This window comes from Triturus cristatus, chromosome 8 (genome assembly GCF_964204655.1).
Source record: "Triturus cristatus chromosome 8, aTriCri1.1, whole genome shotgun sequence".
Taxonomy (NCBI): Eukaryota; Metazoa; Chordata; class Amphibia; order Caudata; family Salamandridae; genus Triturus; species Triturus cristatus.
The window spans coordinates 183,600,230-183,624,982 of NC_140591.1; the positions used below are offsets into that span (position 1 = coordinate 183,600,230).

The following is a 24,753-nucleotide window of genomic DNA, read 5'->3' on the forward strand; positions in this document are numbered from 1 at the left end:
GTCCTGGAAAAGGTTTCCCTGGGCGTAAGAGGTGGTGACATTAATTCTATTCTAAATGTACGAGAATGTAAATGGATGTACACTATGGACACAGTAAATAATGGCCTAAACGAACTTGATGGCACCAATGCACAACTTTCCATTTTAAACACTGAATAATGTGCACTAACTATCATGTAACTGCTCTCTTGCCTGCTAAAAACTGTTAGGATGTTGCAAGACAGATTGTTGCTACTGTCTCTTAATGCTTTATCATATTTTGCATACTATGCTCATTTGTAAGGTCATCCCACCTCTGTTAAGCGCCTCTTTTTACTTAGCGCTATCACTTCATAGGGGTAGACAGCTGGAGCACATGTCGCATCGATAAAATGCACCCTTTTACTTTGACATGATTTACCTGCGAGATGTGATAAGCTATGGACATAGGAGTATACAGTTAGGCCTATTGCTGTTTCACCGCCAGTTTCCCAGCACCCTAGAATATGTTATCCATATTGTTATGATACATGCCGTCAGGGTTAATCTTTTTGAATGCGGTGTTTAAGAATGCAGATACGTCTCTTTAGAGACAACCCCACCGTGGTACCGGCTGTCCGCGACAGGCCTACGGTGAGGACGGTACGTGCTGGTAGTTAGCGGCTGCACTCGACGATCACGCAAACCACTCGCGCTCTTAAATATGCTAAACGCTTGAGCCCAGGCCTATTTACATGGCCGGGATGGAGCCAGAAGGTTGAATCTTGAGGTATGTGCTACCGCTTCTGTTCCCATCAGCGGGTACTATTGCTCGTTTGTTCAACTGAACTTCCGCTAGATAGCCATGAGCTTTTTGTTTTAAAAGTATTTACTTTTGTGAGGCATTTTTAGTCTGTCACTAGCGCGGTGTTATGTAAATCGCTCTACCGGCCAACCGGAGCTTTACCATCATTTTAAGCAGGATGTTTAATCCTTCTGGCTTATATTTTGGGGCACTATATGTAGGGGCTTGATTAATTTATTCAACAAGAATGATTTTGCTGCCATCACGCTGATGATGTAGTCTACAAAACCACGATGTGTATGGTTAACTACAGTGTGGGGTAATAATTGTTGCACGGCCCAACTGGATGAGAATTTATTTATTGATTTACTTACCAAACGAGTGCCTTTATGGCCAGTGATTATAACCACACACCCATTAGTCGTAATAGTGGTGCACCATTAGAACCAGCCCACAGAATAGGGTATCTTCACACCAGACCAGTCCTTTTTAAATCACTTAGATCTTTCCTTCTAAACCACCTAGATCTTAGTATTGTTTTCTTTATTTGATATATTTTTCACATTACTGCGAGGGACCTTGCAACCCACAATTTAACTACGGATGTTGGTGCATTTTTGGCCGCACTTTGTTACCGGAAACTAGTAAGTGTTGTGTTAGTACCACCATAGACACTTGAGGTCTCAGTATGACTAAGTAGTTCACAACCTGATCGTGTATTTTTGACTTTAGGAGCTCCCTTGAGCCCACTTCCCTTGACTGTACAGACTGATTCTACGTGCTGTTGGCCAGAGTAGGTAACCACTACCTTTAAATATGAGCATTCACAACCTGTCATGATGACCTCACATCTATTACGGAATATCCAATTGTTTTCAGGTGCTCTTATCAGCCTGTCCTGAAGAAGACCCCACCCTAAGGATTTAATCACCTTGAATGTCTTAGGGGTCGAAACGTTGAGTACTACTACTGATCATACAAGCCCTGGCAACTGAAATTCATTATTAGCGTCTTCTAATGCTATGTGTGTTTACTGGAACCTGAGATAGGCCGGACAGGTCTCACTCTGTGAATTTGATGTATATATGCCACATTACCTCTCCTTTGTCAATTACCTTCACTCACTCACTTTGACTCAGAACTCACCAACCCTCCATTCCCCAACACTAGAGCACTTTCATTATAAATATATCTATGATTCTAGATGCAAGAGCAACTGTGTTGCCTAACTAAAGTGATTAATGCTTTGAAAATTAATTGCATTCATTGCAGACTATATGGATGCTTTGAAAATAAATTGCAATCACTGTAGATTATGCAAAATTGGTGTCGTGAATGCCACTATCGCCTTTGTATTGTTAAATTGTTGCTACTGTGACCAATTGTTTATTGTACTGCAATTTTGACCCGGGTCTGGTAGCATTTCGGGTAACCCCATTAATACTTAACACCTTTGGCCAAAAGAGCCTGCAGCTCTTAGTGTAAGATTGACAGATGGTCCTCCGACAGGCAGTCCACCATAGGAGACAGGTGTGGTCGGTCGAAAAGGAATCGCAGGACATAGCCCCACAGGACAATCAGCAAGACCCATTTGTCAGATGTAATATTTTGCCACACCTGCAGGAAGTGGCTTATCCGGACTTCCACTGGACAGCTGTGTGCCTTCAAGGGTGCAATAGATAGTTTTTGCGGTTGCTCACGAAAAGGCAGAAGTTTGAGAGGAATACTGGTTGTGATGGCTGGACAGGTGTCTGCCAGACCTAAGGTCTCGAAAGGGCTGGGAAAACTGTTGTGTAGGCGGTGGGGGCTAATGCTGTTGATATGACAGGCCCCTGATATATTACCCTAAAGGGACAAAATTGTGCCACGGCAAGCACTGCCGGTGGAAATGCAAAAGGAACCCGAACTGGTACCTTGGGTCCCAAGGACACTGCACAGAGACCAGGGCCCTCTTAAAAATGCCAAACATTATGTTAAAAAAGAACCCCCCGGATCAGTTTCCGGAGAAGGGAAATCCAGGTAAGCCTGTGAGTCCTGAGGCCTTGGAGGCAGAAACTGTAGAAGAGCAGGAGGGACCATATATGACGCCAGGTCCAAATGAACAGACTTGCTGCAGTTTCAAGACCTGGAATCTCTACCAGTTTGCCTCGGAGGATGACTTTTTCAAGGATGGAGACTCAATATGAACGAATTTGAGACTTAGAAACTTTTTCAGCAAAACGTTACATCAAGATGGAGTGTGGTCACTTTGATTTACTTTGGCAACTGATTCTGGTAGGAAACCAGTCAGAGGAACCAACAAAGTCAAGTTACCTTCACAAGAAGAGTAGTCTCCAGTCCAGTTCCAGCATTAATGGCCACTTGCCATTGCCTTCTATGGCATGGTCCTGATGCAAGGGATACAGGACGCAGAAGATGTTCAAGGATGCTGAATATGCAGTGTGGAAAATGGAAATCTTTCTGGCGCCACTCCTCGGTCCACGGTTCACGGTTCAAGTGGGGCAATTTTTGTTAAAGGGGTCAACGTCCCTTAAAGTCCTTTTTAGTCCAGCAAACGTCCAATACCTCTACTTCTGGGAGACCATACTGCACTCAGATGACACTCCTGGGTCCAGCAGACTCCAGTGCAACATTGACCGTTGGGTCGCAGTCTACCAGGCTGTGCTGTGACGAAAAGCAACAATCCAGTTGTATGGGCTACCAACTCCCCTCAGCTTTTGCGGCCCTGTTCTGCTAACAGGGAGTCAGCCAACTGACTCTTAGAGACTCTACTTGTTTCTGAGCTCAGGAGAGGATTTCTACACGAGCAGGACAACACAGGCATAGTCCTATCTTGTTTAGCTCAAGGATCAGCAGGTGCAGTTCAACTTCTGTGCAGCCTCGCTTTTTCAGGTCCAAAGTCAGCAGGACAGTCCTTCGGTTCTCTTATCCAGTTCAAGTGTGACCCGAGCTCTGGGGGCCAAGGGTGACTCTTTTATCCCCAGAAAGTGCTCTTAGAAGAGGTTGCGGTCAGTAGCTAATGGAGTACTTTGTTCCCTTCTGTCTGATGACAACTTCCTCTGAAGTGTTGCACATAGCTATCCCAGCGTGCTCTATTCTGCCCACTCTCAAGATGGCTGAAACCTGCTCTTGGTATGTGGGGTTGAGTAGTCTGCCCTAGAGTCTACCTGACGGCTACACGCTCATGGTACAAATGGTATGGCCAGTGTTTCCCTCTCTCTGACCCAGACGCCAACCGGTCTACCAAGACAAAAGAGGAGCCCCTCTTGTGGATGTTCACAATTTGACCTTCAAAGGCAGCTTCTCCTTTGAAGCTCACCTTTTGAGCTAACAGCACATGTGGCTTCCTGCCAGCAGGAAGTAACACCTACTCCAGCAGCAGGACTCTATTGGTACCTCTTCTGGGAGTCGTTTACATGTCTCCCCACCCGGACCAAAAGCGGTCTTGTGGTAAGCATCTGCAAATGCCCAGTGGGAAACTTGGACAACAGAATTTCCAAAGGCTGAATGCAGCAAAACGCCACATCACATTCGACTTGGGCATCATGTGTGGCTTAATAAAATGAGCAGTTTGATAGCTTGAAGTACCGACTTTAGTAGTTCTATTCAGAAGTTAGCACTGCTGAGTTGTCAGCTTTTAACCTGTACTTACCAATGGGACTACAAGCCTCTCTCACAGTTAAAACGACAATTGCAAGTTTGTAATGTACGAACATGCTGCACCCAGCCTTAGGACTCAATGGGTCTGCTGTAGGGTTGACTTATAAACATTAACAAGCATTGGCATAGCCAATAGGTCTTGCATTTGGGACCTTATAAGTGTTTAGCCATGCAACACTTGATGTTGTTGCACCAAGGATATTGTGTTGGATAACTAAACACTTATAAGTATTTAGGTATGCATCAGGTCCCAAAGGCGAGAACTATTGGCTATGTCAATGCTTGTTTCGCTTATGGAGGGTGGTGAGGCAGCACAGACAATTGGAAGGTGATGGGTGGTAGGGAAGAAGTAGGAGGGTCAACAGAAGGATGGGGGTGGAAGGGAAGAAGTAACCCTGACAAGCAGGGGCTGGAGGGGAGGAAGAAATGAAGACAATTGGGGAGTGGGAGGGGAAGAAGCGACATGGATAAGGTGGGGGGTGGGGTGGGTTGGCGGGGGAAGAAAAAATCAAGACCATTGGGGGAGAAAGTGGAAGAAGCGACAGGTACAGGGGTACCCCGTCCTCTGTTACTTCACTTAGGTAGACTGAAGTGTAGAGCTCATATTCCTGCATAACGTACCCAAGTGAAAATATAAATTACACATTGTCTGCTTACTTTCTAAAGAGAAAGCTGCAATGTGCACATTATGTTCTTGAGTCCGTTATAAAAGTAAAACTGTAATGTACATATCGTATCACTCCCCTTACCTTCCACTAGTAAAACTATGATGTACACACCTTATACCTGCTTACTCGACAATAGTGACATTTTTTTTGTACACATTACACCAGCTTTCTTGCCATGACTTCTGCTTGCTCTATAGAAGTACAATTTTAATGTGGACATCTCCTGCTCTCTTTCCACAAGTAAACCTGTAATGTACACATCATTCCCAGCTGAGCTTCCTAACAAAAATAAACTGTGTAATGCACACATCATGTCATTGCTTCCTATATGAAAGTAAATAGGTCATAATATATACATACTCAGCTTAGTTTACACATGTATAAATGTAATGTTCGCATTCACAGAAGTGAGGCGGTAATGTACACATCTACTCTACCTCACTTACACGTCACTGGCAGAAAGGCTGCACAGAGGCTCGTAAAAGCCTTTGTTCAATTCAAGAGATGCTCGTTCAGAAAACAGAACAGCTTCAAACATGCGCTTTCTTTTCCACCTTTCTCTCTCTTGCTCGGGGCAAGAGTCAGAGGCTGAGGTGGAGCATCTCCCAGGGCATAGCTTTGCATGTCTATCAAGCTACATCACTGTTTCATTTCTCATGTTCCCAATCCCTCCTAAGGCACATGAATACCATACGTTGTAATGCGGGAGCTGGACAGGGCGATAAATATTTACGGTCTGCATTTAGTTTCATGTATTGCATATCCCTAGCTGGCTGTGTAATAAAGTTTACAAGAGGTGGTCAGGGACTGCAGCCTTTTTGATCACATTTGAGCGTGTGGCTGTGGTGGTTTAAGGATCAGGGGGAGGGGATGGAATGGAGGTCTAGGAGGAGAGGAGAGGAGAAATCGATACAGATTCAGTTCAGACCAGCTATAGGTCAGCCTCAGAATGCACTGTGCAGCCGCTGCTATATAACCCAATCACATACATCAACACCCAGCTGCTGCTCCGGGCCTGTGAGGCAGCTCTGACGCCTCAAACCACACAAACACACATGTGCAACAGACACACAAAGAACAAGCACGCACAGACACATGGATCACCTACGCATGCACAAAGGAACATAAGCACTCCCACACATACAGACGCACACAGAACACTGATGTAGAAATTCTGAGACGCCCATATGTACAACCACAAACACAGAAAACGGACCCCACACAAACAGGTACAAACACACACACTCCATCCGATAATCTCATAAGTGTGTTAATGTGCTGCCGGGTTGAAGGGTCTATCTGCAGCATAAATTCACATGGAGAGAGAGAGATAATGAGAGAAAGAGTGAGCGGAGAGGTGTAGATGGGATGGGGGAGAGAGAGAGGCATAGATGGTGGGCGGCAGGAGCCGCGAGAGAACGAGGACAGAGACTAAAGGGAGGGCACAAAGGAGGACAGAAAAAGAGGGGAGCGGAGAAAAAGAAAAGCAGACTGTTACTGTCAAAGGAAGGACATTCGGGCTAGCGGAGGGGGAGACAGAGGGCAGAGAGAAAGAGAAGAGGGCAGTGAGTGAAGGCAGGGGTGGGGTCTGTCAGAGAGCCTGGCAGACGAGCTGGGAGAGAGGGTGAGAGGGACGGCAGGATGGGAGAGAGAGGGTAAGAGGGACGGCAGGATGGGAGAGAGAGGGTGAGAGATGATAGGATGGGAGAGAGAGGGTGAGAGAGATGACAGGATGGGAGAGAGAGGGTGAGAGAGATGACAGGATGGGAGAGAGAGGGTGAGAGATATCAGGGTGGGAGAGAGAGGGTGAGAGAGATGACAGGATGGGACAGAGAGGGTGAGAGATGGCAGGGTGAGAGAGATGGCAGGATGGGAGATGGGGTGAGGGAGACTGCCGGATGGGAGAGGGTGTCAGACAGACAGCGAGGGAGTGGGAGGAGCCGCCGGAGGACAGGAGCGGGAGAAGGAGTGACGCTGTTACAGACAGACAGAGAGAGGGAAGGAGGGAGAGAGTGACGGGAGGGAGGAACGGCCGCGATTACTGACACTTCAGGAGAGAGGGTGCGTGAGGAGAGCAGAGAGTGACAATGTCAACAAAGGACGGGAGGGCATGAAGAAAGGAGACGCTTGCAGAGGTGACAGGGAGAGAAGAACAGTTTGACAGACATTGCGGAAGGGACAGAGGGTACCGGGAGAGAAAGGCGACATTGGCAGGGAGAGAGAGCAGTGACGGAAACACAGTTAATTAGAAATGAAGGGAAAAGGGTGTGAGGTTGGAGGGGGTACCAGGTGCGGCCACTGCTTGGGGGGGCGGGGGGGGGGGGGGGGAGGGTGCCAGACGAGGTAGAAACAGAGAACTCCACAGCCAGAGGCAGAAGATAGGGCCAGGGTAGAGGCGAGGAACAATGGGAAATTGGGTACAGGCAACTTCCATAATAGGGCGTGCTCGTGAGTGCCAACCCATCCTGAATAACAGACAGCAAGGCCCAGCTGCAGCCGCCCTGGCTGCGCGTCAGCAGAGGGGTCTCTCTCAGCAGCCTGCAGGAAGAGTGATTCACCGTGGCTGGCACAACGGGGCCTGTGTGCGGCGGCAGCGATGGGCAGAGGGCCCTGCTTGTTCTTGAACAGACGTAATGCATTGAAAAAATTCAAGTTTACGAGGGCTTGAACCAGAGCTCAGCGACCGCTGCTCTATTTTAGGAAGAGTCTCGCGCTGTCAAATAGACGCAGGCAGCACGAGGCATGTCTGTGATCGCTGAGCTGGTTTGCGAGATGTTTGTCGAGAGCAAATGTAGCGCCTTGATGGTTACCCTGAGATAAGCATTATTGAGAACATCAAAGAGGCCGCGAAAGTGATCGCGATCAAGTGCGGCGAGTGATTTGAGAGGAAAGCCATATGGCGCCTCTGCCTAAGCGCGCGCCCGCGCACATGCACTGTAGCTCTAGGCTGGTCATGGTAGCATATTTTTTAAGCCCTTACAAAAAGTCTCGCCAAACCAGCGCATGCGCTCGGTCAGGCGAGACCTAAAAAGGGAAGTTTGGGATTTGCCACTGTTTTAAATGACAAAGTCAACTTAGCAGTTTTTAAACGGTTCTACTAGTCTGCAATGGCAAGCTGGAAGCCTTGCTTTTCCTTTGCAAAACTCAGGGTGGCAAAACAAGTGCGGCGATCGCTAGGAGACGCTAACTCACATTCCCTAGGTATTCCTGCTACCATATAGTAGAGACATACAAGTAAATTAAGAGTATGCCAATTGGGTGTAGCCAATTGAACAATTACTTTCAAGGGTCCTAATCAGCAGGGCTCAGTGCATTTCAGAGCCATTACACCAATACCTAGTAGTCACAATAGGGGCAGAAATTGGGGGTGAACCTGCATGAATTAATCAGAAATAACCATACAAAAAAGTGCAGAACAGCTTTGGAATACATTACAATAGGAGGCCTGGAGAGAACTTGTCAATTAACTCAAACAGTTCTTACTGGCATGTAAAATACACTAGACTTGCACCAATGTAAACAAAGAAAAAAATGCACTAATTCATTATAACACCAAAAACTTACATAAATAGCTTGATTTTCTTGCTTATTTACTACACCACAAGGATGATCTGTAGGGAATGACAAAAAATGTATAGTTTCATAAAAATATCATAATTACACAACTGTTATCTACCTATTTATCACACACCATCTTCATCATCACAATTATACCTTTCAACAACCTTGGCACTGTTTTAGGAAATATGTGGATCAGGATCCTCAGGCAGAAACTCTTGGTTGAGATGGAGACAAATAATATTAAAGGCTTTGCTGTTAGCCAGGCAAATGATCATGACGGCCTTACGGTTGCATTTAAGCAGTATGTCTCAAAGCTCCTGCCTTCCACTAGGGGGATGCTCAAGCAGGTCAGACTTTCTGTACTAGTACCATTCCAAGTCATTAGATAGTATAGATTGCAAGATATTGGCCAAATCGACTACTTACCTATTATTAATAAGAATGGAGTTATTTTTCTTTATTGGTTAAATGGCTAGAGTAAAGCACAATTATTGTTCATGAAATGATGGCAGGCTGTCTCCCAACTTTGAATAGGACTCACGTAGTCGGAGCAATTTTGTTAGTTCCTCTGTATGCGTATGGACCACAATTGTATAACTTGTCTCTAGCATAACAGTATTGTATTGTATCTTTCTTTTTTTGTTGTGAAATGTATATATAAAGTTAAGGAAAAAAATGACTAGAGTCACACACTATGGCTAGGATTTATTTTAATTGTTCAATGTTAGAAAATGATGATTGCATTCCACAGAAGAATGTGAAAGAGATGTTCCCTTTTACCATTCTTATTCCTGTTGGCCCAAGAGCTTTAGGGTTGTGTTAACAGAGTTGGACATGTAAACAAGAGCATAACAGTGGAAAAAGGCTGTGGGCACACAGTTATGAGCTCCTCATATAATGAGTGATGAATCCGTACAGTATGTTTAACACCTTAACAGCACCAGTGGTTCAGAGTATTCAACAATGCTCTGCTTTGCCTAATTTTTATATAAATTGATCTCAGGCAGAAATATTTCCTTGCTCTTTGCCACAATAAAGTGTCCTGGCAATTTAATGGCTTTTAAGTGGTTTACACTAACTACTAGGAATTTGTGGTGGGTAGGAATATTAAAGTCATACTAAGGGTCTACTTAGTTAAGGAAGGTGCATGAAGGAAAGGCAGGTGTAGGTAGTGCTCTGATACCATCAAGTACGTGGGAGTGGTGGTGAGTGATGGGTGAATTTAGATCTGATGGTCAACTGATAGCAATCGATGACAGAGCACAGGGTTAAACAGCATTTCTATTTATTGGCCATGTAACTCTTTTAAAATTGATTGTCCTCCCAAACATATTACGCTTCTTTGAAAATATTCCACTTTTACTAACCAAATATTTTTTGCTAGGTTGTGCTCTGTTTAAGTAGATTAGTTTGGGAACTAATGCAACATACACTTCAATAAAAATCTTGAGTATTGTCTTACGGGGCTACAGTTTGGAGCTGCCTAAAAAAGAGAAATATTGCCACACAGTGGAGGCATGCCCCTCACTGCTATGCAAAAAAAAAAAAATTAGCATCCACACCTGGTAAAAGAGGCCTGGCAGTGCTGATACATGTAAGAACTGTGGTGTGCTAGATAAAATTCATGGGACAAATAAAGTTTACACAGTGAAGTGTAGCCAGGGCACGACGACAACTACAACTAAATGTTAGACAGTCCGTCCCTTATTTGCCAACGCTGCTTATAGCCCCCTTAAGAAACTTTGGCAAACTAGGAGTTCTCTAAATATTGATAACAAAATGGTCTGTCAGTAGGTCTAAGGAACACGTTACTTACCTTCGGCACGGCCTTCTCCGGTAGAGACTGTCTAGCAGCAGATTTCTTAACTTAGAATTATCCCCAGGCATCAGATTGAATCTGGCAAGGTTGTGAAAGCAACACCCCGGCATGCCTGTATGTGGCGTTGTTCGGCTCAGGTTGGCACGGTCTCAGTCATCCGAGCCAGAAGTGATGTGCACAGTGACAATATAAACGCCACCACTGTGTGACGTCAGTTTCTTTTTGAGATTTTCCACGTCAGTAGCACAGAGCCAAGAAAAACACAGGTCACTGGTGTGTGAACCTGGGGCCCTGAAAAGTGAGCAGTCCTGCGTCTAGAAATCCATTCACAGAACAGGGAAGATGGGTGGGTCTCTCAGGAATCTGCAGCTAGATATAGCTTCTACCGGATAAAGTGTTACCAAAAGTATGTGACTTGTTTATTTGATAGCGAATTCTACTCGCAGATTCCTTAACTTAGAATAGATAGCGAAGCAATACCTCCCCAGAAGTGGGTCTGTGAAACAATTTCACACCAAAAAGTCCTGCAGGACTGTATGGGCAAAGAGTCAGTCCCAACGGACTTAACTGTCCAGGTAACAGTGCTTCGTGAACGTGCGCAGAGGCGCCCACTTTGCTGCCTGGTAGATGTCCATGACCGGAACTACGTATGCTAATGCAGTGCTAGCAGTCTTTGCTCTGGTGGAATGAGCACGCAAACCCTCTGGGAGTTGCTTTTTGGCCAATGCATAGTAGATTTTATTGCAGAGCATGATCCATTAGGAGATGGTCTGTTTCTGCACGGTCCTTCCTTTCTTGGCCCAGACATACTCCACAAAGAGAGGATCTTCCACCCGGAACACTTTTGTGCAGTCAAGGTAAAACAACAACGCTCTTTTTGGGTCCAGCAGGAGGAGTCTCTCCTCTTCCTAAGAGGGATGCCACAGAGCATAAAAGGTTGGCATGGTAATGGACTGGCCTACATTATACAGGGTGACTACCTTCAGCAAGAAGGATGCTTGAGTCTAAAAGACCAGTTTGTCAGAGAAAAATGAGATGTAGGGAGGTTGGGATGATGGAGCATGTAGCTCTCTGAATCTACGGGCAGATGTAATTGCCACAAGAAAGGCTGGCATCATGGTGAGGAACATAAGAGGGCAGTAATCAAGCTGCTCAAAGGGAGTACACAATTAGGAAAATAAGTATCAAGTTTAGGTCCCATTGAGGCATTACAAAGGGAACTGGGGAAACATGTGCTGCAGACCTTTAAGGAACCTATTCACAAGAGGGGACCCGAAAAGAGGGTTGATCTGGCAGCTGTAGAAAAGTGGAGATAGAAGACAGATTCTGCAGAGCCCTGCTGGACTGGGTGAAGGATAAACAAAAGAACCTTGGAAAGGGGAGTAGATAAGGGATCAACCTGTTGCTCAGCACACCATGCCACAAACTTCTTCCAACGCCCGGTCTTGGTAGAGCAATGCTGAGGTGCAAAGATAACATCACAGACTTTGGGCTGAAGGCCGAAAGCTGTCAACTGTTGCCGTTCAATCTACACACATGAAGGTGGAGGGTAGACATGTTCGGTTTGAGAACCATCCTCTGCTGCTGGGACAGAAGACCCTCCTGCAGGGGCAGCCTGATCAGAGAACCAAAGGCCATGCTCAACAGCTCAGGATACTAGGCTCTCCGAGCCCAGTCCGGGGCCACAAGAAAGACTTTTGCTCTGTTATTCCTGATCAACTTGAGAACTCTGGGCAGGAGAGGTATTGGTGGAAAGGCATACTAGATGCCTGAGCTTCACTCAAGACTAAAAACTTCTCAGAGCAAGAGCGACCTTGGAAACTCCAGCGCGCAAAACTGCTTACTTTGCGACTCTCAGCGGTGGCGAATAGATCTAACCAAGGCACTCCCCACTGCTGAAAGAGACCTTGCACCACCTCTGGATGGAGATGCCATATGTGATCTGCTAGGCATCTTCAACTGAGTTGGTCTGCTCTGGTGTTCAGAGATCTTACAGGCGTTGAACAACTAGGGAGATGCCCGATGTTTCAGCCATGTCCAGAGGCACAGGGCCTCTTGACAAAGGGTCCATGACGACACGCCACCCTACTTGTTGCAGTACCACATGGTGGTGATGCCCATGAACACCTGCACTAGCCTTCCCTTGATGGAGGGTAGAAGGGCCTTGAATGCCAGCCAGATCACATGGAAAGGTTGATGTGGAGTCTGGATTCCGCCAGAGGCAGGAGTCCTCTGATCTCTACGTCTCCCAGGTGGCCACCCCACCCCAGGGGTGACTTCTCTGACGCTACTTTCAGATTTGGTGGGGGAAGGGAGAGGGGTCTGCTGCTGACCCAAGTGCAGTTCATTAACCACCAGTGCAGATATTTTGAAGTGCTCTAAGAGATCTGGACCATGTCAGAGAGAGGTTCCCCTGATGCTGCGCCCACTGGAACTTCAGAGTCCATATATGCCAGTGGCCATATGTCACAAGATGGATGCAGGTGGCCATGAGGCCCAGAAGCCTCTGAGTCAGTCTCACTGAAACCCAAGCTAGAGGCTGAAACATCGGTATCATAGCCTGTATATCCTGGACTCGCCATTCGGGAGGATAAGCCAGAAACTGCGCTGTGTCCAGAACAGCTCTGAAGAAAGGCAGCGTCTGATACGGGGTCAGGTGTGACTTCGGCATGTTGATAGTGAACCCCAGCAAGTGCAGGAGGTCTTCTGTAGTCTGGAGGTGAGACTACTGCCTCGGATGAGCAAGTCTTCAACAGCCAGTCGTCGAGATAGCGGAAGACTGGCACCCATGATCTCCGCAGATGAGCTACAAACTACGCCATCACCTTGGTGAACACCCAAGGTGTGCTGGTAAGGCCAAAGGGGAACATGGTGAACTGAAAGTGCTCTTGATCTACTATGAATTGCAGGTAATGTCTATGGGCAGGCAGGACAGGGATGTTGAAGTATGCGTCCTACAAGTCCAATGCTATCATCCAGTCTCCAGGGAAGAACGGACTTAAGCTAGTTTGAGCATTTTGAATTGCTCCTTTTTCAAGAAGTGTGAGGAAATGGGGGGCATTTTATGGCGTGGCAATGCATCCTCACCATGTAATATACTTACCAACCCTTTCAGGACCCATGAGCTTTGTCTGTCAAACTCTCATCTCAATTCTGGGAAGCTGTGGCACCGAGCAGCAAGGCTTACACAAAGGAGCAAATGTTAAACATTTAAACAGCACCAAAACAATTCAAGAAGAAATCGACAACACTTAAGAAAACGGACACCAATTTATAAAAATTAAAAAAAGGCTGCATTTTTATAAAAAATGTAGACGCAACGAAAAAGATCCACCGGAGGGATCCGAAGATATAGATTTTACAAGCAACAATAAACAGTTCCAGGCACTTTATTCACGTTGCAATGGATTCCTATGGAGAGGTCCTGATGCAAGGGATAAAGAATTCTAGAGATGCGTTAAGGATGCTGTGGATGCGAAGCGGTAGACGGGGTCTTCCTGCAGAGATTCCTCGGTCAATGAAGATGGTGAGGGGTCCTGGTTGCAGCCAGTGGCAGCTTCTCCACTAAGGGGGAGGAGCGTCACCCCACTTCTTAATAGCAGTTAAGTTCAGGAAAAATAAAATGATAATAACTTGTGTTATCATTTTTTTGTCCTGTCAGAGAGACCTGGACCAACGCATCCTCTGCCCCCGACATCAGCACCGCCATCCCAGATGGATACAAGATCCAGAGGAAAGACCGCCCCAACCACCCAGGAGGGGGCCTCGCCATTGCCCACAAGAGCACCCTCCGCCTCACCACCTCCAGCGAAACCTTCCCCTCCGCCGAACACCTGCACTTCCAGATCCAGACCACCCCTAAAGCCACACTCCAAGGAACCCTCGTCTACAGACCCCCGGCCCCTGAACACCCTTCGCCACCACCATCACAGACTTCATCGCACCCCACGCCATCGCCTCAACAAACTACATACTCATTGGAGACCTGAACTTCCATCTTCACAACCGCAGCGACCCCAACTCCGCTATCCTTCGTGACAACCTCGTGAGCTCGCCCGGCTACGCAACCCCGACAGACAACACCCCAGGAAAGCCGCCTGGTTCACCACCGTTCTCCAAGAAGCCAGATGCACCTGCAGACGCCTGAAGACGAACTAGAGAAACACCAAGACAACCGAAAACCACACCACCTACAAGGACGCCATGACGGACTATCACAACCAGATCAGAGCCACCAAGAGGAACTTCATCCACAACAAAATCCAGGCAAACTTCACCAACTCCGAGGAACTTTTTAGTGTCATTCAAGAATTTACCAACCCACGCAGCAAAGCCACTGACATCACCCCGTCCCAAGACCTCTGCGACAAGCTTGGAACCTATTTCCACCTCAAGATCAAAAACCTCTATGACAACTTCATTGACCATCCACCAGGCACCACAGACGCCCCCCCGACTCCAGAAACACCAGCCAGCCCACCATCTCCAACTGGACACCGATCACAGCCGAAAACACCGCCTCGACCATGAAAAGCATCCACTCGGGGCCCCCACTGACCCATGCCCCCTCACATCTACCACAGAGCCGTGGCTGCCATCGCACCTGAACTACAACGCACCATCAACACCACCTTCAAAACAGGCACCTTCCCAGACGATTGGAAGCGCGCAGAAGTCAGACAAGTCAGTCGCTCAAGAAGCCCGCAGCTCACCCCACCGACCTCAAAAACTATCGCCCCATCTCGCTCCTCCCATTCGTAGCCAAAGTTGCAGAGGAAACAGTCAACAGGAAACTGACACGATTCATTGAAGAGAACGCCGTCCTTGACCCGTCCCAATCCGGATTCCGAAGCAACCACAGCACAGAGACCGCCCTACTCGCCGCCACAGATTATTTCCGCACCCTCCTGGACCAAAGCCACTCCACAGCCCTCATACTACTGGACCTATCAGCGGCCTTCGACACCGCCTCCCACCGCACACTAGTCGCCAGACTACACAACGCACTCATACAAGGAAAAGCCCTGGACTGGATCCGATCATTCCTCACCGAAAGAAGCCAAAGGATCAGACTCCCACCCTTCCTCTCCGACCCCACGAAAATCACCTGCGGAGTCCCACAGGGTTCATCCCTGAGCCCCACACTCTTCAACATCTACATGGCCCCCCTCGCAGCCATTGTCCGACAACACGGCCTCAATATCGTATCATACGCAAACGACACCCAGCTCATCCTCTCCCTCACCAATGACCCCCCACTGCCAAACAACTTCCAGAAAGGAATACAAGATGTCGCAATCTGGATGACCAACAGCTGCGTGAAGCTCAACGTCGAGAAGACAGAAGTCCTCGCCCTCGGTAAAACCCCTTCTACATGGGACAGCACATGGTGGCCGACCGCCCTCAGAAGTCCACCTACTCTCTCCGACCACGCCAAAAACCTCGGCATCGTACTCGACTCATCACTCACCATGAACCGACAGGTCAATGCAGTCACCTTCAGCTGCTTCAACACCCTCCGCATCCTCTGCAAGACCTTCAAGTGGATCCCCCCTGAGTCAAGGAAGATAGTCACCCATGCACTCATCACCAGCAGACTAGACTATGCACTCTACGCCGGCATCAACAAGTCCCTACTCCGGACAATACAGAACACCACCACCAGACTCGTCCTCGGCATCCCCCGACACGAACACATTAGTCAAAACCTACAAAGTCTCCACTGGCTCCCCGTGGAGAAAAGAGTCACTTTCAAAATCCTCACTCACGCCTACAAATGCCTAAACAACAACGGACCCAAATACCTCATCGACAGAATCAACTTCCACGTAGCCAAAAGAAACCTCTGATCTTCCAACCTCGCACTGGCCGAAACCCCGCACATCCACAGTGCCAGAGTAGGCGGAAGATCCTTCTCTCATATTGCAGCCAAAACCTGGAACGAGCTATCGGCAGACATCAGATTTGACCCCTCCCTGAACACCTTCAGGAAGACCCTAAATACCTGGCTTTTTGGCTAAACAGATCTGCAGACCCCCCTTCCCCCCCCCTCAAGAGCCTTGAGACCCTCATGGGTGAGTAGCGTTCTTAGAATTCCCTGATTGACTGATGTGTGGCAGCTTTGTGGGGTGGGGCTGCTCTCAACAGGAGCAGGAGCAGTGGTGAGCACACCGAGTGGGCATAAATGTTTGTCCGGCTGTCTTGGGCCGGCCAAACATTCATGCGCACTTTGTTTATTCTCCATGCAGGTTGCATTACAGCCTGCGTTGGGAACATACCCATGCTCCCAGTCAGCGTATGAGCGCCGAACCACGGTCTCAGACAAATCACAACGCTGCGCTGCAGGGCTGTGACTGTGAGCCTGAGTGTGATTCCTGTTCCGGCCAGAGCAAAGGACTACGAGGAGAGACACAGCCAAAGCGAGGGACTATAAGGAGACACACACCAGGAAGTAGCGAGAAGGAAAGTCCTTTTTTTCAAAATTTGCACTCGCTTCTCCTCGGAACTCACCGGTATTGGCGTTGGGAGAGCCAGTGTTGGTGGCTCAGGTGTCATAAAGTAGAGTCGGGGAAGGTGGCGGTGTCAGTGGTTGAGGCATGAAGGAGGTGAACAACACAGAGGAAAGACCCGCTGGTAGCAGGCCAAAAGGCTGCAAGAAGTACCATATCCCTTCTGAAGATATCAAACATTGTGTTCAGAAAGAATCCAGGATCAGGTCCTTGGGCAGAAAAGTCCAGCTAAGCCTGAGGAACGTGTGCACCTAGGGGCAGACCCTGGTGGAAGGGTTAGGTGTGGGAGTGGTGTCCAATGGCTCAGAGGGAACTGTAGTTTTAGAAACTGAACCTCTACCAGATCTGTCTCAGATGATGATTCAGCAGAAGAAGGGGTACATCTGGAAAACTTACCTCGACAACGGTACACAGAGGATATACTGCGCCTCCCTTCAAAGAGGTTGAGGTTCGCACCGGGCCTCTTTTTAGTCCTGCGCCATAGTCATGAAGAGCTTTGATTCCCTTTCTGTTATTAATATCTGACCCTCACGGTAAGTACAGGGCTTGAATCCTAAACTTTTGGACAAGGGACATTATACACTGCTAGCAAGGAAAGATTAAAACATTTCTGACCATAGAAGTTAAGAGGGGCAGCAGCTGCATGTTTGAGTGCACTTCAGGCAAGTACATGAACCTGGGAGTGCGGCAGTGAATCAGGACAGAGGGTGTATGTGTGAAAGTACCGTCCTGGTATGTGCGTGAGGCTGAGTGCTACAGTACATGGGGACAGCACATGAATGTGTATATGAACTGCGCTTGCATGTGCGCGAGTCTGTGAGAGCAACAGTACATGAAAACTGAGTGTGCCAATTTGTGTGCATCACACTTGAATGTGATTTTGCCAGTGAGTAGTTGTTTGACTTGGCCTTCTATGCTAGGTCACCCTCAAACGTTTTGCATTCACCACACCTCTTTAATGAATTTGGTTTTGTTGGCATTAGAACTCTTGGCACTTTACCACTGCTAACCACTGCTTTAGCGCTTCCTTCCTAAAACACAGTAAAAATGGCCTAACCCTGATTGGCACATTTAATTTACTTGTAAGTCCCTAGTTAAGTGCACTAATGTACTCAGGGCCTGTAAATTAAAGGCTACTAATGGGCCTGCAGCACTCATTGTGAAACCCACTAAAGTAGCCATTTAAAACAGGTCTCATTGCAGCCTGTAATGCAGATTAGTTTTAAACTGCCCATTCAACCTGGCTAAGTAAAACGTTTGCCACGCCTAAACCTTTCTTTTCAATACACATAGGTCACCACTAAGGTAGTCCCTAATGGCCAATAGGGCAAGGTGCACTGTATTAAAAAAGTAGGACATGTGGGTTTAAGTTCTCCTGGCAGTGAAAAACTCCTACTTTCATTCTTCACTACTGTAAGGCCTATTTCTCCCAATGGATAACATTGGGTTGCCTTACTACTAATAAATAACTTTTGATTGGGAGCAGATAGGAATATCAAGTTTGGACTCAAATGAATTGTAATATAAAATCCTCTTTAATGGTAAAGTTGGATTGTAAGTCACAATTCAGAAAATGCTACTTTGAGAAAGTTGACATTTTATTAAGCTCATCATTTGGTGCCTGCTGCCAGTGTCCCAGGTCACACGACTGTTCATAGCCCTGCTGTTGGACTTCGGTATTCCTCCCAGACAGTGAGGCAAAGGGGACTAAGTGTTGGCAAGTTAGGTTATCATTCCAGGACGGGTGGGGGAAGAGCTGTACCCAGACCCACCTACATTTCAAAGGGACTGCCTCTAGCACACACAAAGGAGCTTGCCAATAGGCCTTTGTCACCCCAGACATGTTAGAGCCTTGGCAGGAGAAGTGAAGAACTTGCCAGAAGCAGATGTGGAGGTAGCCTAGAAGATTCCCCCACATCAATGTATGGCACCAGGTATAAATATTGGACTTCCTGAGTCACTCATCAGACATTACAGAGGAAGGGATGTCTTCTACCACAGAGGGTTGTTATGCTGCTTGAGGCTTTCCTTGCACCTCAGAGGAATGCCCTCCTGCTACTAGAAGACTGTCCTGCTACTTAAAGCCTGCTGTGTTCCGCACAGGACTGCCCTGCTGCTTCAGGCATGCCTTGTACCCAAAGGTCTTTTCTGCTGCATGAGGGTCTGCTCCCTTTATCCAAGGCTACCGGAGTGATTCCAAAGGTCAGTTGGCGACCTCCTGTTCTGAGCTACAGGGACAAAACAAGCTCAAGCGGCCTCCCTGCAACTGCCAAGCTGACTTGTTGCAACTGGACCTGCCTGAGCCCTGCTGGCCTCTGCTAGAGAGAGTCCAAGATCCCTAAAAGGTGCCTCCCCAGGTCCTGGACCCTCGGCTACCATCAGAGTGTACTCCTCTACAAGAAAAGGAAAAATCCTGAAGTTCTGGACTCTTCGCGCAGGACTTTGAGAAGGTAACTCTTTCAGCGGGACTAGCCTGGTCCCTGTAGCCGGCCCATGCTCCATCGCGTTTGGCATCAACTTGTGACTTTCCGCAGTCTAGCACGACCAAATAACTGCGAGTGGCGCTTTGAGCTTTTAGCTGGTATACCTACCTAAAACTTTAAAATTGCATACATACGGTTCTACTGATTGATCTTTTATCATTCGATTATCATTTTATTCATTAAAATGTTCTCTATTTTTAATAACTTTGGTTTGGAATTTTTCTTGTGTTGCGTTTTCACTTTATTACTGCTTGTGGCCTGCATAAATACTTTACACATCACCACAAAGTCAAGCCCAACTGCATTTAAGCTGCGCTACCAGAGTGTTAAGCACAGGTTAATGTAGTGAATTTTGTGGTTCACCCTGACTCTCTGTGGTTGTTGCTGGAGTAGAGTGTCACCCCCACTACCACCCCCCCCAGTCAATCAATAGCCCGATTTCTTACAGTGGTACAGCACATAGAGGGCTACATATGTTTGTGTGCAGCACTAAGGATGCATAGTTGCCTACATATGGTTCAGAGCTTGAGGGCCAGTAGTTTCTCTGTTGGTAGCCCCACAGCCAGCTGGAGGAATAAGTACAGGTAGAGGAGCTGACAGATTTGTGAATTGCTACATTCCTGGGAGCTGAGTTATAGACACTTATTGGAAGAAGAAAGAGCCATGCTCTTCAGTACACTTCAAAAGAGGCTTTTTGATTCTAAAGAGAGGACACTGGTGAAAGGGGCCTGGACACATCCCAAGAAGGAGATAGGGCTAATAAGAGAACCATAAAGAATAGGCCTAGGGGGCCTGTGTACCTTTTTGATACACATATCCAGTCGAAAGCGGTGGAGTTGCAGAGCCTTTGTGGGAGGAATCTGCTCTGACTGAAGAGCCAAAGGCGCTGGGACATCGTGGACTTTGAATAGCTATTGTGGGACTTCTAAGATGCGTATTCTCTAGTGGGTCTTAATGTAGATTTTGCCTCAAGTAAATGGGGAATAGTCCCTGTCTGTAGCCAGAAGGGCTTATTTAGTATGTACTCGATTTTACTTTGTGCATCTTTATAAATACTGCTTTATATAAAAGGGAATATTTCGCTGGACATTCATTTATTGAGGTTGCCAAATATACGCTGAGGTGTGAGTCTGTGTTTGCTGTATATCTATCTCCTTCCCGAGAAGCCTTGGACTGCTCAACTCACGCCACCACTGAGAGTCAAGTGAGAAAGGGGTACTTGGCGCAATTGCTCAAAGCTTATAGAAGGGCGTGTCCCAGGACATCAGGATTAAAAGGCCTCAATCCCCAGGATTGGGCCCTGAGCGCCTGCTTCCCCCTGGGCCTCTGAAAGGGGTTCTGACAACTCCTATGCACCAGTAGGTGGTGGCATGCAGCTTGTTGATGACAGTGTACGGATCTCCAAGTTTCTAGAAGTTGAGGTCACTCCACAGAATAAGGAGGTGGGAGGAATCTGTGGTTATATTAAGCATCCACCAGAAAGAGTGTTTTACCAATTTGTTTTCCTGATGAATACAATTAAAGATTTATTACCTTTCAGAAAATACCAAAGAAATTCCTGCCAAAGGAAGAGGGTTAATGGAGTGGGCTAAAAACAAAAAGTCCTGCAGAACCAAGAGGGTGAAGTGTCCTTGTTGGTAGCATTATGTGAAGGTATGTAAAACCACATGTGAAGGAGAGGTACCTCTTGCGCCAATGCAGTCATAGCAGTCTTAACTCAGGTAGGAGAGGCTGTCAGGCCCTCATGCCAGTGTCCAGCAGATCTTGATGAAGAGGACTAGCCACCTCAACAGGGTCCTCTTCTGCCCAGCTGCACTTTCTTTACTAAAGGAAACCCTACAAAGAGCTGATCGTTCATTCGATGAGCCTTGGTATGATCGATATAAAACCTCAAAGTCCTCTGCAGGTCCAACCGATGGAGCCTCTGTGCCTCTTCTGAAAGATGATGGTGAGCAAAGAACACTGGTAGAGTGAGCAATTGTCCTACATGAAAGGGAGTCACAACTTTCAGTATGAAAGCAACCAGAGTCCTCAGTCCCAATCTATCTGGAAAAAAGGTGTTGCACTGCATATCTGAAAGAAACACGTTAGTTAGATTCCTCACCTTAGAATATCCCCAGGCGTCAGACTGGATCCGGAAGATTTTTCGTCAGCAATACCCCTTGCGCGTCGCTAGGCGTCGTCTGCGGCTCCGCGTCCGTCGTCAGCGTCGTGCGCCGGGATGACGTCGTCGGAGTACTTAGACGCCGCCCTCGCGCGCGGACGTCAGTTCTTCCTTTTTCCGCGCCAGTAAGCGCAGATCCGGGAGAGCTACCCCTTTAGTCAATTTTTGACTCACTTTTTTGACTCTTTTTGGTCAATTCTCGACTCTGGTGCCGGTAGGATGCCTGGTTTCAAGGCCTGCGACGACTGTCACCGGCTGATGTCGGTGACCGATCATCACCGCCGGTGCCTGTACTGCTTGGGCCTCAACCACGACGCGGCGTCGTGCTCCGATTGTATGGCCCTGACCTCGAAAGCTAGGCGGGAGCGGTCCCGCAAGCTTCTCGAGCTTCGCCACTCAGCTCCGCGTCGCTCTCGATCCCGGTCCAGGAGGAGGTCCAAGGATCGGTCGCGAAGCCGCACTCGACATCGTCACTCGTCTGGCTCGAAGTCTTCGGGTAAGTCGAGGCACTCCAAGAAGTCCAAGAAGCGACACCGCTCTTCGGACTCCCCTCGCCGGTCGCGCAACTCGGCCGAGGGTCCGGGTGGTTCCACCCCAGCAGTTCCGCAGGAGCCGCAGGCGCCGTGCAAGTCCCCATACCCGACGGTCCCTGGGACTGACGCGACGCCGGCGGACGTCAGTGCCTTCCTCTCGGCCATGAGGAGCCTGGCCCCGCCGTCGACGCCCGCTGGCGCGCCTTCGGGCCCCGCGGACTCGACTGAGTGACCTCGCATGCCGGCGGCTCTGGCCCCGGCGCCATTGGAGGCTCCGGCCCAGACGCCGCAGGTCCCCGAGGGACCCGAGCCTGGGCCCCCGTCGACCTCATTACGCCTCCTCCGCCGGCGCCGACACCGATACCACCCCCGACGCCGGCTCCGGTCGATGTCGATCCCCGGTTCAGCCCCTGTCCGGCCGCGACGCCGATGCGGCGCCGCCCGACGCCGCATCCGACGCCGCTAGAGACACATATTGTCTATCGACCGGCTCCGATCATTCCTCCTGTTTACCAGGAATCGGATGACGGGGGCGACTGGGAGGGGTCTGATGACCCTATGGCCCTTCAGAGCCAACTTGCACAGGACTGGGCAGATGAACTGGGGGAGGCCAGTGGGTTGGATACCTCTCCGGACACTGGATTCATCTCTCCTCCGACTGTGGCTTCGGAGGAGGGTGCAGCTTTTTCTGTGGTGCAGCGCAAGGCGGCCGAAGCCTTTGGGATTGAGCTGCCTGCCGTGGCTGTGAGGACTAACATCCTCACTGAGGTGCTTCAGTCTGCCGCATGCTCCACTGAGCCTCTGCTGCCATTCAATGAGGCCCTCACTGACGTTCTGCAGGGCACCTGGTCCAAGCCCTCCACAGTCCTTCCTGTGGATAGGAACGTTGCCAGGCGCCACCGCCCTGCTCCGGGCGACCCCCGTTTTCTGTCCCAACACCCCACCCCCGAGAGTCTGGTTATCCAGGCCTCTACCTCCCAATCCTCCTTCCCGTACGCTCCTCCGGACCGGGATTCCAAGTGACTGGAACAGTTTGGTAAGAAGCTGTTCTCTTCGCTCAGTTTGGGCCTGCGGTCTTTGAACACCGCCTGTCTCTTGGACCGTTATTCCCACTCTCTGTGGGATGCGGTGGAGGACGTGCTGCCACTGTGCCTGGAGGAGGCCCGGGCGCGGCTTTCCTCGGCCCTGGCCGATGGGAGAGATGCAGCGCGCCATGCAATCCGATGTGGACTCGGCACTACGGACTCGCTGGGTAGGGCGATTTCTACCACGGTGGCGCTTCGACGTCACGCCTGGCTGCGGTCCACGTCTTTTTCAGGGGATGTCCAGAGCACCCTCATGGACATGCCTTTTGATGGCGCTCGCCTTTTTGGTGACAATGCGGACAGTGCACGGGCTCGCTTCAAGGACTCCCGGGCATAGGCCACGTCCTTGGGCATGTCGGCCCCGCGGCCACAAACTTCCGCTTTTCGCTCCTTTCGTGGCCAAGGAAAGGGTACCTCCTCACGTCCGCCTAGCCACCGGCCGCAGAACCAGCCTGCACGCGGTCGCGGACGTGGTTTCCGCCGAGGCGGTACCGGAGGACGACGCGGTCAGTCCACATCCACCCCGGCAGCATCCGCCTCAAAGCCTTCCTAGTCCGAGCTTTCAGGCCCATTCCACGCCAGTGGGCGGCAGAGTTCGCCATCACCTGCTCCACTGGCGTTCCATCACGTCGGACAGGTGGGTGCTGCAAATCGTCCGAAGGGGCTACTCCCTCCCCTTCGAGACGACCCCTCCAACCTTGCCACCGCAGCACCACCGTATCTCGGGGGATCATTTGAATCTTCTCCACGAGGAAGTTTCGGCCCTCTTGGCCAAGGGGGCCGTCGAGCGCGTTCCGAGCCCAGAAGTAGGTCGTGGTTGTTATTCCAACTACTTTCTGGTTCCCAAGAAGGGCAAAGGGGGCCTACGCCCTATCTTGGACCTCCGGAACGTCAATGCCTTCCTCCGGAAGGAACGGTTCAAAATGTTGACTTTGGCTCAGGTTCTAGTTGCCCTAGACCCTGGAGACTGGATGGTAGCGTTGGACTTGCAGGACGCTTATTTCCACATCCCTGTCCTGCCGGCCCACCGGCATAACCTGCGGTTCACGGTGGGTCAGGTGCACTTTCAGTGCACCGTGCTCCCCTTCGGCCTCACCAGCGCCCCTCGGGTGTTCACGAAAGTGATGGCGGTGGTCGCAGCTCATCTGCGCAGATCAGGGGTTCCAGTCTTCCCCTATCTCTACGACTGGTTGTTGAAGGCGGGCTCGCCCCAGGCAGTCGTCTCCCACCTCCAGACTATGGCGGATCTCCTGCATTTGCTGGGGTTTTCCATCAACGTGCCGAAGTCACACCTGAGCCCCTCTCAGAAGCTCCTCTTCATCGGAGCAGTTCTCGATTCGGCGCAGTTCCGGGTCCATCCACCGGAGCAGCGGGTCTGGGATATACAGGCCCTGATTCCCATCTTTCGGCCTCTATCCTGGGTTTCGGTCAGGCTAGTGTTGCGGCTTCTGGGGCTGATGGCCTCCTGCATCCTACTAGTGCATCACGCCAGGCGGCGCATGCGGGCT

General features: G+C 49.2%; 1 protein-coding gene across 3 annotated transcripts in view; it reads right to left on the reverse strand.

Moving 5' to 3' along the window:
- The window catches only part of LOC146801785 (E3 ubiquitin-protein ligase TTC3-like), a 1,762,960-nt gene that overhangs the window by 1,006,834 nt on the left and 731,373 nt on the right, over positions 1–24,753 (reverse strand). For all 3 annotated transcript variants that reach the window (XM_085621278.1, XM_085621277.1, XM_085621276.1), the window contains exon 29: positions 8,656–8,702. In XM_085621278.1, the coding sequence (XP_085477404.1) occupies positions 8,656–8,702 (47 nt within the window). The remainder of the gene's footprint in view (positions 1–8,655; positions 8,703–24,753) is intronic.